The sequence below is a fragment of the Glycine max genome, chromosome 1 (assembly GCF_000004515.6).
Source record: "Glycine max cultivar Williams 82 chromosome 1, Glycine_max_v4.0, whole genome shotgun sequence".
In the NCBI taxonomy this organism is placed as follows: domain Eukaryota; kingdom Viridiplantae; phylum Streptophyta; class Magnoliopsida; order Fabales; family Fabaceae; genus Glycine; species Glycine max.
The window spans coordinates 35,845,066-35,860,369 of record NC_016088.4 but is presented as its reverse complement, the minus strand read 5'-3'; the positions used below and the strand labels follow the sequence as shown (position 1 = coordinate 35,860,369).

At 34.6% G+C, this 15,304-nt stretch overlaps 1 protein-coding gene across 1 annotated transcript; it reads left to right on the top strand.

Annotated features, from left to right (window-relative positions):
* Positions 1 to 9,687: 9,687 nt before the first annotated feature.
* On the top strand, positions 9,688 to 10,176 carry LOC102659812 (uncharacterized). Its single transcript, XM_006574061.1, has one exon. It carries the CDS (start codon positions 9,688 to 9,690, stop codon positions 10,174 to 10,176), a length of 489 nt encoding a protein of 162 aa, XP_006574124.1.
* The last annotated feature ends 5,128 nt before the right edge of the window (positions 10,177 to 15,304 follow it).

Below are 15,304 nucleotides of genomic sequence, written 5' to 3'. Positions count from 1 at the left end.
TTGCTACGCAGTACTTGTTTAAACATTCATCGCTACATATTGTTTGCTTCCTTTTTTATTTTATTTTTGTTATTTTAGTTAACTTATGTGGGCAAGAGATAAAAAGTAATTAATTTCTTCTAAGCTATATACACAGATTTCAGATTGGATTAACGCTAAGATATAAAAAGGTCCTTTACTTTATTTTCTGTTTCTAAATATTCACCCCCTGTTTTTTTAAATTTCTAAAATCATTATCTTATTAAATTAATGACATATTAGTCCTCGTGAAAAGCCTTATTTTATTGACTTTTTACTCAAGACGTGAAAGTTATGTTATTAGATTTTTCTAAAAAAAATTTATAAGAATCAATTAATGTTTGAAATAAAAAAAAATAATAAATATAATGAAAATCACATTAAAAAATGAGTTTTTTAATTTTTAAAAGTTATAAAATAATTCTCTTATTTAATTAACAACGCATTAGTCCTTTTAAAATATCTAATGGGGGATAAGTTTTATGTCTTGAATTAATAAAAAAACTAAAATTATGTCTCAAAATTATAAATAGTAAGTTTTTTTTTTTGAAGTCATTAATTAAATAAGAAAATTATTTTAAAACTTTTAAAAATTAAGGGAAAAATTTATAAAAATAAAAATAAATTAACGGACCATTCATATATTTTAGCGTTTAATTAACGATCACATGCATTATAAAATAGTATTATCTCTACATAAAAAGCATACAATTCTTGATCATTGTATATAAGAGATAAATGAATGTCCTTTTTTATCTTAATTATAACAAAAATTGACCTATTTTTAAATATACTGATTCTTAATTTATTTTTTCTTTAATTATTAATTTATTGTGTAATTTATTAATGTCACACTCATTTTGTATGTAAGTGAATATAATTATTCATCTTTTAATTACTTAAGTCATACTCATTAATAAAAAAAATTATTTCTTAAACTATGGATAATGTTATTAAATAAAATTATTATTATTAAATTTTTTTATATGAGTATTTTTAAGAGAAAAACTAAATTCATAATATAGTTAATTATTTTTTGTTTTAACTTTCTGGTTTATTTGGGGAAAAAGAAAGAAGTTAATCCGAAATTCAACCAGAAAAAATAAAGTCGAGTGAAGAATTTTATTTATGTCAAGTTATGATTTTTTTTTTTTAATTTTGGAGTAAACATGAGCGTATTTGTTCTGTGTTCTGTGGGTTTTCTGTCGGCGCTCTGCAAAATAGATAGCATGGTTAAGTGGAAGAAGGTGCGTGGCGTGAATGGAAAGCTAAGGTGCGAAATTGGGACACATAATACACAAGTGGCAAGAAGCACACAACGTGGTTTAAGTGGTGTTTACATATATACATTGGCATCGTCACTTCATATGCTTTGGCTTTTTATGGAGTGGGTGGGGGGGACAAATGACTCGGGCTAATTAACATCCAAGACTAAACGGAAAGAAAGAGAGAGGTGAAGGAGAAGAAATTGTCAATCATATAATCAATTCGAGAAAAATGATGTTATAACACTTTTAAGAGTATATGTGTATATGCTTCCAAAGGAAGATAAAGATATGTTATTTTTAAAATATATTTTTAATTCTTTAAATTTACATATATTTTTTTAGTACATTAAATTTAAAAGTTATTTTTTTTAGAGTTGTTGGTAATTTACATAATATGTTTTTCCTCTCTTCACTGTATAATTCAAACAGAGAATACAGATTACAAGACAACTTTTGATTATAATAAATTGTTTTTTATTTTAATTTGTAAAATATGATTTCTAACGATTTAAAACTATTATAATCAAGTCAATAAAAAAATATTAAATTTTAATTTTAATTTTTCTATAATTTTAAATCCATAATTTTAATTCTTTTATTTTTAAATTAAGATATCTAATTTTCTTATTTTTTAGAATAAATAATTTTGGTCATTTCATCAGTTTACATGAGATATTGATGCTAACATGACGCTTATGAAAACTTACTTATTCTGAAAGATAGGAAGACTAAATGTCTTGATTTAGAAATAAGTGGACCAAAATCATAAATTTAAAATTATAGGGAACTAAAATTGTAATTTAACCTAAAAAACACATTTTAAAGCAATCAATGAGTTTTTAATTTTTTATTGACTTGATTATTGTGATTTTAAATCGCCAAAAAAATTGTATTATAAAATATAAAATAAAAAAATCAAATACTGATAGTCAAAAGTTACCACAAATTATGAATATTTTATTTCTTGTTTGGCTCGAAGTGTGCATAATATGGGATGGGATAGCATAAAAATATTTGTCCAACGTTTGATTTGAAAAATGACTAAGGAACATTACAAAATAAAGAATGATAGATTGAACAAATACCCAAAAATTTGTAACTTACTATACTCAAGTAGAAATTAAATAAAGATACATAGGAAAAAAATAATTAATCCATTTAGAAATTATAAAAGGATTTTATAAATAGGGAATAAACAAATTTTTGAAAAGGATCGTATAATTACAAATTGAGGGAGTTGAGAGATAAATAATGAGTCAGCGACATCATAGGCCATGAGAATATAAGTCGTCAATTTGACACAAAAGCTCCCTTTCTTCAACATTATCCCCACAAAAATTCCCCTTCAACGCACCCACTTTTCTCCAACCAATTCACATGGACAACGATGCTCAAATCATAGATATTCACGCATGCACCTAATCCAACCCCAACCTAAACCCAACACAGTTGATGAGAAGAACCATAGTTTGCTCAAACAAACTCCTCCGTTGTTGGAGAAGCCAAAGTTTGACGATTGTTGCATTAACAATTGTGTTTGATGCATATGGGACATGTACTATGGAGAACCCACTGCAACGCCCTAAAATTTCGATAACTTAAATTTGATGTTTAATGTAATTCTTGTGTTATTTGATTGATTTGGATGAGTTGAGGTGGTTTTTGAATTAGTTGTGTGGGGTTGCTTGATTGAATGTTAGGTTATGTGGAGTTTGATTGACCTATGTTGAAACTATGAGATTTCAATTTTACCTAAACCTATTTTGATTAAAATTGTGATCCCAGACTCACTAACCATTGGATCGCCTTCAAATTTGGACTATAGGTTCATAATCCACGACTTCACACTTTGAATGTTGGGATTTGAAAACTAACACACTAGACTTCTTGCTTAGCAAGACAAGCATGTCAAGCGTAATTGCAACCCGAGAGGAATTGCACTCAGCGTGAAATGTTGCGCTCAGTGCAAATCCCAACCCGAGAGGAAATTTGATCAGCGTGAAAGGCGATGTCAGCATAATTCCCAACCCGAGGGGAAATTTACTTAGCCCGAGAGGCTGCACTCAGAGAAAATCCCAAAGCGAGAGGTAACTCGCTCAGTGCGAGAGGTCACACTTTGCACCAAAAGTGGATTTCCGCTTAACGAGATGAGCTCACTAAGCGAGATCTGCAGATTATAAATACGTTCTTCAGCGTGAAAACACGATTTCACGCTTCTCTCTCTCTTAAAACTCCACCCAAAAACCCTAGAAACTCCTCTTCCACCACTCAACCACCGGTGGCCACCACAAGTCACTGTTGCTTGTCGCCGGACTACTGCACGGAGAGAAATGCTTTAATCGGCACGAAATCCTAGGAATTCACCTCACGGATTTGGTGGAGAATAAGCTCTCAATCCTTTCTTTTATAGTTTCTCTGAGGTAATCTTGACTTCTATGCCTTTCTGCTACTTAGTTTGAGTTTCTCTTAGTGTCTCTTGTGTTTTGGATACCATAATAGGAGGCTTTTACACTTCCTTTGAAAAACCCTTGGAAAATGAGACATTGTAAAAGTTATCTTTTTATAAAATTAATGTTGTTTTCATGACCTTTGTTGAACCCTGGTCACATTAGCATGATTGAAATTTCAAAATGATGTCTCTTTGTAGTAGAAACCGAAACATCCCTTAGCCCCTTTTATTTTGATAAGGGTATTTGACCTCGAATGTTGATATTAACCTTGTATTTGAAATCTATACTAAATTACCTTTGATTTGGTATATAGAACTTTGTGTTTTGATCAACGAACGTGAACGTGAGAGGCCTTTGAGTGATGTAGAAGGAGCTGATAGAGAGCTCACGATAGGTGAGGGGAGTTTGTTATAATTTTATGGCTTTGATACCATAATTAAGGTCAAGGAACCCAATTATGGGAATGTATGTTTGTCCTTGTGCATTCTGGTTTTCAAGAAAAATGATGTTTTTGACTAATGAGATGTGATACCTCTGTTATTGAAGAATGACATTATTGCTTTATTAGACTTATGTTGTTTGAAGACCTAGGGAGTGTGAATCTCAGGCATGAAATGTATATGAATGTATGTGTGGAATGTGATTACAGATGATATTGTTATTGATGATAATGATTGATATGAGATGATGTTGTTATTGTTGTTAATATCATTGAGATGAGATAATGTTGTTATTGTTGTTGATGTCATTGAGATGAGATGATGTTGTTATTGTTGATAATGTCATTGAGATGAGATGAGATGATGTTGATGTTGATAATGACATTGAGATGAGATGAGATGATATTGATATTGTTAATGACATTGAGATGAAATGTTGTTGATGTTTGTCGCAACCTACCCTTCGGCGGGAAGGCGAGCGAGACTCGAGGGTGCCTCTTCCACTGAATCGCCATCAACGTTTATTTGAGGAAAATGTTAGAAAAACCAAAAAGGGGTCTACGAATATTAAGAATAAAAGGTTCAGAAGTTGTTTACGTGCGGGGAAGGTATTAGCACCCCACGCATCTGTCACAAGGGATGACAGCCTTTAATCAAGTGTGCAAAATCATGACTTCAATATTTATTTATTTTTTCCTTTTTTAATGTTTTTTTTATTTTTTTATCTTTTGGGGTTGACAAGAGCATGGCCCTTGCTCCGACGTATCCTCAAGTGCGATGATGAACTCATACCTACGTAGTTCTTAAAAGCAAGAAAATTACACGTAGGGTTGATTTTAAACTTTTGAAAGGTTCATTTTAACCGATAAAAGCAAAAGAGACCGTTAAGGCATTGGACCTTGAACGGATTCAAGCGATTTTTATGGATAAAAGCTTGGTTATGTGTTGATTTTAACTTTGGTTTCACTTATTTACTTTCAAACTCATTAAAAGATGACTTGCGGAGTAAATGACCGGTTAAAACTTTATTTTACATTGATGGAGTGAGATTATGGTACAAACGATCGGTTGAAATTTTATTTTACAATGATTAAGTGAGATTATGGCACAAACAATCGGTTGAAATTTTATTTTACAATGATTAAGTGAGATAATGGCACAAACGATTGGTCGAAACTCGCTTTACACAAAGAAATGAGTTCACTGATAGTAGAAGAATGAAGATGAAGATGCAAAAAGCAAGAGGGGACCCCTAAGGGTGCATAAAGTGAATTCAAAACTTCAAAATAAAAACTAACCAGTCGATGAACAAAGAACGGACGAAGAACGAACGAAGAACAATGTAGGAATCGATCACGGAAGTAATTCGAAAGCACATCGGCCTCATTTTTTCTTCTTCTTTCTCCTTCTTCTCACTAATTTCACTAAAATGCTCTCAATATATGAAGCTGAACCCCTTCCTTCAGCCCCCTCATGCCTATTTATAGGAAATGAGGGGAGGAGGTTGAATAGTAGCTCGCCCAGGCGAGCTGGTTACTTCACTCCTAAGCTTTCTAGTGGGCCCAAGGGTCTGAAAATGCCTCCAAATGACCCTTTTACCCTCCTTTTTGTTGGATCAAGTGGCTTCGGAATAATTAAGCAGGGGGGGTTGAATTAATTATTAATGTGTCTTGACTAATTAAAAAAAAATTATTGTTCTTAATGTTACTAGATTCAACTAGGCTTTTACTACAAAGTTAAGAAACTAAAGAACAGAAACAGAAACTTAACCAAAAGTAAAAGCGGCAATTAAAAGTATACAGCGGAAATTAAAGAGTGTAGGGAAGAAGAAGACAAACACAAGATTTATACTGGTTCGGCCACAACCCGTGCCTACATCCAGTCCCCAAGCAACCAACAGTTCTTGAGATTTCTTTCAACCTTGTAAAATCCTTTACAAGCCAAAGATCCACAAGGGATGTACCCTCCCTTGTTCTCTTTGAACAACTAAGTGGATGTACCCTCCACTTGAACTGATCCACAAGAGATGTACCCTCTCTTGTTCTCAGTATAACAACCTAAGTAGATGTACCCTCTACTTGTGCCACAAAGGATGTACCCTCTAATGTGTTAGGGCAAAGGATTCTCAGGCGGTTAGTCCTTTGAATCTTTGTAAAGGGAAACAAAAGATATCTCAGGCAGTTAGTCCTTTGAAATCTTTTGTTTAAGGGGAAGGGAAGAATCAAAAGAATTCTAAGGCGGTTAGTCCTTTGAATTCTCTTGGAAAGAGAGAAGGGAGACACAAAAGAATTCAGACAGTTAGTCCTTCTATTCTTTTGGCAAAGGGAGAAGAGAAGAAAAAATAGCACACTTTTGTTTTCTGCAGAATTTTCACTTGCACAAAAACAAGGCTTGGAAAAACAAAACTTAGAAAGATTGTTGGCAAATGAAGAACAAGAAGAGAGATGGATAGAAGGGAGTTCTTAGAAGTTCTCAAAAATTTTTGAAGAGTTGTAAAAGTTCTATTGAATGCAAGTCAAGGTCTTACTTTTATATACTCTTCATGTCTGGTCAAGAAAACCATTGGAAAAGTTATAACCTTGAGAAAATCATGTCAAGAGTTACAACTTTTGACTTTTTATTCAAAAGTTATCACTGGTAATCGATTACCATAATCATGTAATCGATTACACAATGCATTTTATGAAAATTTGTGACTCTTCACAATTGGATTTGGATTCCAACGTTCAGATACACTGGTAATCGATTACCAATATAGTGTATTCGATTACACTATTTGAAAAATATTTTGGGACGTTGCAAATCAGTTAAAAACATTTTGAAATCAAATTTGATCATTGGTAATCGATTACATGAAACTGGTAATCTATTACCAGAGAGTAAATACTCTGGTAACTTAGAAATTTTTTGAGAAAACTCTTTTGTAAAACAAAATTGTGCTATGTTTGGATTTTTGAAAAATACTTCCCTTATGAAGTCTTGACTGTTGCTTCTCGATTTCTTCTCTTGAATCTTGAAATCAACTTCTCTTGAATCTTGAGTCTTGAATCTTGATCTTGATTGTTCTTGAATCTTGAATCTTGAAACTTAATTGTTCTTGAATCTTAAGTCTTTGAGACTTGATTCTTAAAGCTTTTTGACTCCTGATTCTTTGGAACTTACTTAACTCTTGATTCTTTAGCATCATCAAAATAATCTTGGAAGACATTGCTTCCACACTTTTTGGGTATTTTGCGTATTCTTTCCCGAAACATCGAAAAACCTTTCGGATTGCTCGACAACTGGTGTTAAGCAACTCAATTCGGTGGGCAAGAATCAAAATGTTTGCAAATGATCGCCCCGAAAAAAATTAGGGTCTGACAATGTTGATAATGTCATTATGATGATGCATGTTGTGTATGTACATGGGGTGTGAAGTGACCAAGTTGGATATCCCTAATGAGGGAAATAGAGTGGTTAAAGAGTTCAAGCATCTCTGGAGTGAAAGGGTGGCTTAGAATCTTTAATTATCCACGAGCAGTGCATTGATGGTGCCCATGTGTCATACTTCATACTGCAAGGAGATAGTAGAAACCTTATCAGTAAGTTCTTATAGTTTTCTATGAGAGAAAATACTTGTACTTGAGGGCATGTCACTCGATTTGGAACTCCCTTGTGACTCAGGCTGATCACTATGGAAGGGAGTTGCCTGTGCACGATAGGGTGACCTCGACACTTACTGCCTATTTTCCTTTCAGTCATGTGAATGATATGTACCGAGTTAATATATCTATATATATTCATTTAAGTATTTGTGCATTGCTTGGTAAACGTATATCGCGAAAAATTTACTTTCGTTTTTCATAAGCAAATTAACGGAATTTTCATTTAAAATTGAAATTTAAGCGATTTAGAGTAGTGATATCATAGCGACAAGGTGGGTCGTTACACTCACCATGCATGTATATCAATGTGTTCAAATTCCTTTGCCCCTTGAAGTTGCTGTCGTAGTGCGGTGGCATCTTCATGGTCAACGATTAACACATATACTAAACATAATTTTACCACTAACAAAATTCCCTTAAACCTAAACTAATTTATGATTGCCCTCAAGCATTCTTATTCTTTTATTTAACTTGTGCAAAAATTTAAATTTATTTTCTCAACCAACAAGAAATATTACTTGAAACAATATAAACTTCAACCTTAGCAAACCTCTTGAAAATCTTAAGTGCATTTTTTCCTAAGCTGCACAATGAAAACACAGAGATAAAGGAAACAAGACACTTAAAGCTATAGGATTAGCCAAGAACACGAGTTCCTCTTTCAGTTAATGTTTTAACACTTAAGAACTCATTCAAGAAGGTGAGTGTTTCACTCAAGATGAATCTTCAAACTGTGCAACCTAACCTTGCTCTTTATCTCACCAAGCAAAATCACAAAATACACCTACACGATTCACTAGGGACTTCATTTGGGTTGTAATGGGACCTGACTACAAAGGAAAGTTGGATTTTTAGGATATGAAAAAGGAACCCATGATAGTCCAAAGAGCAGTAGTACGTCTTAACACTAGACACCATGCTCCAACTTTCAATTTTTCTTTTCTTTTTATTGAATTTACAAAAGCACTTGCTTCACTTTTTTTATTCTAATTGAGCTCATTAAACCAAACCTACTATTCTTTTATTGTTCTCCTCCCCCAAACCTACTTTGGACCATATTTTAGTGCTCTTCTTTTCTTCAAGGTAAAGTTTACCCGATTGATTTTTTTATTTTAGCACAAAAAGGTTAAGATAAAAAGAATTAATTCACAAGCTCTAAGGGGTTAAGCAATGGTCATCATGACATATTAGATTTTTGACTAATAGCTATACAAAAGAAACAAGGCTTTGATCATTTCTATGCAAGTGTATTCCTCAGAGTACTTAGAGACTAAAGCAAAATCAAGGGGAAAAGTTCTAATGGCTACATTGACATTGATAAAATTAAGCTCTAATTCCTCATTTGGATATGAACAATTGCACTCAAGGCTTTTCTCAATCTCATCCTACCAAGTTTACCCTCTCATGATTTGTCAAAGTGATGCCTAATTACAAAAACTCACAAGGCCCACACAAGACTTTCTTATATAAGTCTTCATCAATTTCATTTCAATCAATAATGTTAGCATTAACATAAATATATCGATAATCTTGTATTAGCCAAGTGCATAATTAGCTTTCGTAATTAAAGCTTATGTAACTATAGCTTAATCAGCTTAATCACAACCTAGTATTGATCTTGTAATGATGTATATAATTCTAATTAGTCAATGAAATCAACACGAAATCATTTTCCTTCATGGTATCACAGACCTAGGCTTGTTTCCTATCCTTCCAGCTTTTGTTGTGCCTATTGTTGCTTTGCCACACCCCATTTTTTTCCTCCGTCAACCACTATGTCTGACTCAAAATCATCTTTTCATCATGCTCTTGCTGTTTCAAACACCAAGACCCACATCTTCATAACTCTTGAGATGGAGAACGCCCAATGCGCGATGTGGACAGAGCTCTTCAAAATTCATTGTCAATCACACAAGGTTATCCACCACATCATCTCACCAAAAAAGGCAAGGAGAAGGTGCCAACCACCGATGATGAAAAGGAGCTATGGTTGACACTCGATGCAATGGTTCTCCAGTGGATTTATGCCACGATTTCTAGTGACTTGTTGCACAAAATTCTTGAACCTGACTCAATGGCAATGGAGGCTTGGAATCGATTGTGTGAGCTCTTCCAAGATAACAAAAATGCATGTGTCATAGCCCTTGAGCGAGAATTTTCTCACACAAACATGAAGGATTTCCTGAATGCCTCTGTGTATTGTCAACGAATCAAAGAACTATTGGATCAACTCAAGAACGTCGGAGCATCGGTCTTGAATAACCGTCTCATTCTTCAAATGGTCGCGGGTCTCATCGAAGCCTATCAGGGAGTTGGAACACTCATACGACAAAGCAACCCGCTTCCTCAATTCTAACAAGCCCGATCTATGCTTACATTGTAGAAGGCGGGCATGGAAAAACAAGCGGCTACTAATTTTGGTGCAACAATGATGGCTAGGGAGTCGGTTGATGCACCCTCTTCTAAAGACAACTACCCTCCAAATTGTAACAATCGTAACAACAAGGGTCACAACCGCGGTGGTGACGACAATGGTAGCAGCATTGGCCGTGGTGGCGACTAGCAGCAACCTTGGCAAGGAGGTTGAAATAGTAGATAGTGGCCTTGGTAATGGATTCCTTAGGCTATCTCTCCATGTCCATACCCATCTGCTCATTGAGCCAGGCCCAATGCTCAACAACACCACCTTACCAAGTAGCAAGGGTTATTGGGCCCAGACCTTAGCAGGCCTTTTCTGCTACAACTCCTACACGACATTGAGCAGACAATGCACACACTTAGGCTTACTCCTTCGGACCCAAACTGGTATATGGACACCGGTGCCACCTCTCACATGACATCCTCACAAGGTAATCTCTTGTCTTATTTTAATTTAAGCAATAATAATCGTGGTATAATTGTCAGAAATAATCATTCAATTCTAATTTATGGTTATGGTCACACAAACTTGTCTTCCCCGAACCCTCCTTTATCTCTAAAACATGTCCTTCATGCTCCCAACTTATTAAAAACTTAGTGTCAGTTAGAAAATTTACTACTGATAACTTCATTTCTGTTGAATTTGATCCCTTTGGGTTTTCTATGAAGGATCTTCAAACGGGGAAACATCTAATGAGATATGATAATCGGGGCGAGCTTTATCCCATTACCACCAAAACCACCATAAATCAAGTCATATTACCATCAACTTTTGCATCTTTAGCACCATCTTTATGGCATGAACGATTGGGTCATCTAGGAGCCACTGTTTTTTACTCTCTAGGCTAAATAAATCTATTGAATGTAATAAGACTACTAATTCTCATGTTTGTCATTTTGCCCGCTTGGAAAACATGTTAAATTACCTTTTGTTGCTTCAAATTCATGCACTTTTATGCCTTTTGATATTATCCATAGTGATCTTTGGACATTTCCCGTTTTGAGCTCTTCAGGCCATAAATATTATATTCTTTTGTTAGATGATTACTCTAATTTTTTGTGGACATTTCCTTTGTCTAACAAGTCTCATGTTTTTTCCACATTCCTATCATTTAGATCCTTCATCCACATTGAATGGGAAATAAAGAACATTCAACGTGATAATGGTAGGGAATTTGATAATAAGCCGTTTTGGGAATTTTGTAAAGCTAATAGTTTATCTTTCCGCCTTTCATGTCCACATACTTCATCACAAAATGGAAAAGCCGAAAGAAAAATATGAACCATTAACAACATTATCCGTACTCTACTTGCCCATGCTTGTTTACCACCATCATTTTGGAATCACGCATTACAAATAACAACATACCTTCTAAATATTCTTCCAAGAAAATGTTTAGCCTATCAATCCCCACTCAAAATTCTTTATTTCTCTTCTTCTGGTGTTCAAATGCTTATGCTATCCCTTCTTTCCCTCCACCACTATAACTAAGCTTCAAGCCCGATCCACCCCGTGTGTTTTTTTGGGTTACCCATCTAATCATCATGGCTACAAATGCTATGATTTGTCCTCATAAAAAATCATAATGAGTCATCATGTAATCTTTGATGAATCCCAGTTTTTGTTTGCTAAGTTGCACACTCCAACAAATCATTCATATGAATTTTTGGATGATGGGTTGTCTCCCTGTTTACTCCACCATTTAAAAACCAGCCCAACTCCTCAAACCCAACAAACTCCACCACCACCTCCTCAATAGGCCGAAACACATTCTCCCAATCCAATTTCAACTTCACCTACTAACAAGTTTGTTACAAACTCCAACCCCAGCTCAGCCCACTCCAATTCTGGCCCTAAGGCCAATCACACGCAGTCAGCATGGGATTGTCAAACCAAAAAAAAAGTATGACCTTTTTACTCATATAACAAAATCACCTCTTCCTCGAAATCCCGTGTCGGCCCTTAAAGACCCAAATTGGAAAAATGGCTATGGATGATGAATATAATGCTCTTATTAAAAATAAGACGTGGAATTTGGTGCCCTGTCCAGTTGATGTGAATATTATTCGGTCTATGTGGATTTTTAAACATAAAGAAAAATCTTATGGATCTTTTGAGGGGCATAAAGTCTGACCTGTAGGAGATGGTAAAACTCAACAGATTGGCGTGGATTGTGCTGAAACCTTTAGTCCAGCGGTCAAACCAATGACTATTTGTACTATCCTCAGTCTTACTCTCTCAAAATCTTGGCCTATACATCATCTTGACATTAAAGATACATTTTTGCATGGAGAACTAAAAGAAATTGTGTATATGCATCAGCCCATGGGTTTTAGGGACCTAAATCATCCTAATTATGTTTGTCTATTGAAGAAATCTTTGTATGGACTCAAGCAAGCTCCTCGAGCCTGGTACAAGCAATTTGTTGATTATATTTCCACTATTGGGTTCTCTCATAGCAAGTCAGATCACTTTCTTTTCATCTATAGTAAAGGTACTCATATGGCTTACATTTTTCTGTATGTGGACGATATTATATTAATTGCCTCCTCTGATGATCTTTGCTAGTCTATCATGTCACATCTAAGTTCAAAATTTGCCATGAAAGACTTGGGGCCATTGAGTTATTTCTTGGGTATAGTTGTAACTCGTCATGCAAGTGGTCTATTTTTATCTCAAAAAAAGTATGATAAGAAATCATCGAGCGAGTTGACATGTATTCTTGTAAGCCAACTATGACTCCGGTTGATACTAAATCGAAGCTGAGTGCTACTTCTAGCACACCTTATGCTGATACATCACATTATTGCAACCTTCCAGGTGCCCTCCAATATCTAACCTTCACGAGGTCAAACATATCATATATTGTGCAACAAATTTGCTTATTCATGCATAATCCAATGGAGGAACACATGCATGCTCTCGAGTGAATTATACGCTACATTCAGGGCATTCTGAATTATGGATTGCATCTTTATCCATCCTCAACAACCACTCTCCATTCTTATACTGTTGATAATTGGGATGGATGTCAAGATACCAGACATTCGACATCTAGTTATTGTGTTTTTCTTGGTGATAATTTGATCCCTTGGTCCTTTAAACAACAGGCTACTTTATCTCAATCGAGTGCAGAAGTTGAATACCGAGGGGTTATGAATGTAGTTTCTAAGTCCTGTTGGTTAAGAAACCTTCTTCTAGAGCTTCATTGTCCTATTCAAAAAGCTACATTGGTCTACTGTGACAATGTTAGTGGAATTTATCTTTCTGGCATTCTTATTCAACACCAACGCACTAAACATATGGAAATGAATATTTATTTTGTTCGTGAAAGGGTTGCTCGTGCACAAGTATGTGTCTTACATGTCCCATCGCGTTATCAAATTGTAGATATTTTCATGAAAGGGCTTCGATTGGTTCTATTTGAAGATTTTCGAGACAATCTTAGCGTACGGAAACCTCTCGCTTTGACTGCGGGGGTGTGCTAGCATTAATGTAAATATATCAGTTATCTTGTATTAGGCATATGCATAATTAACTTCCGTAATTATTGCTTAATCAACTGAATGACAACCTAGTATTGATCTTGCAATGATGTATATAGTTCTGATTAGTCAATGACATCAACATATAATCATTTTCCTTCAAATAAAAATTTTAAAATTAGAGGAAGCAAAGAAACAAATAAATGCACAAGAATTGTATACTACAAACACTATTATATTATAAAAAGTACCATTCACACCACTTTTTTTTATTTTTAACATAATAAAAACATAATGTTGGATCGAGTGGCCTCAGAATAGTTAAGAAGGGGAGGTTGAATTAATTATTCCTAAACCTTTACTAATTAAAAATTTACTCTTCTAAGGCTTTTACTTATGTTGTTAAGAGAATATGGAGTAGAAGAGAAACTTAACAGAAAGTAAAAGCGGAAATTAAATGTACAGCGGAAAGTAAAAGAGTAGGGAAGAAGGAAACGAACACACAAGAGTTTTTATACTAGTTCGGCAATAACTTGTGCCTACATCCAGTCCCCAAGTGACCTGCAGTCCTTGAGATTTCTTTCAAACTTGTAAAAATCCTTTTACATGCAAAGATCCACAAGGGATGTACCCTCCCTTGTTCTCTTTGGACCTAGTGGATGTACCCTCCACTAGAACTGATCCACAAGAGATGTACCCTCTCTTGTTCTCAGTCAAACCCAAGTAGATGTACCCTCTACTTGTACCACAAAGGAAGTACCCTCCAATGTGTTAAGACAAAGATCTCAGACGGTTAAACCTTTGATACTTTGTGAATAGGGATACAAAAGAATTCTCAGGCGGTTAGTCCTTTGAACACTATGGTATAAGGGAAAGGGAAGAATCAAAAGAATTCTCAGACTGTGTCGTTTTGAATTCTTTGACAAGGGAGAAGGGAGATACAAAAGAATTCAGACGGTTAGTCCTTTGTTCTTTTGGAAAAGGGAGAAGAGAAACACAAAAAGAATTCAGGCGGTTAGTCCTTGGCGAATTCTTTTTGGCAAAGGGAGAAGAGAATGAAAAGATGAATAGCACAAGTTTTCAAGGTTTAGAAAACCAGAAAACTTTGAAAAACTTTTGGTACAAAGAAGAAGAAGAAGTTCAAAGAGATTCAAGGCTTGTAAAGGATTGTATGAATAAGTGTTCAAGATTGAATGAATAAATTAAAATGCAAAACAAAGCCTTGCTTTTATAGACTCTTCATGTCTGGTCAAGAAGACCATTTAGAAGAGTTATAACTTTTAGAAAAACTTAAAACCAATTTGAAAAGTCAAAAACCTTTTGAAGAGTTACATCTTTTGATTTATTCAGAAACAATCAATGGTAATCGATTACCAAATCAGTATAATCGACTACACAAGGCTTTTATGTGAAAGGATGTGACTCTTCACATTTGAATATGAATTTCAACGTTCAAAGGCACTGATAATCGATTACCAAAACATTGTAATCGATTACAGCTTTTTGAAATTAATTGGAACGTTGTAAATTCAATTTGCAAACTATTTCAAAACAATTTTGCTACTGGTAATCGATTACAA

Coding starts and splice junctions, on each gene's coding strand:
- LOC102659812 (XM_006574061.1), top strand. CDS start 9,688: ATGCGCGATGTGGACAGAGCTCTTCAAAATTCATTGTCAATCACACAA.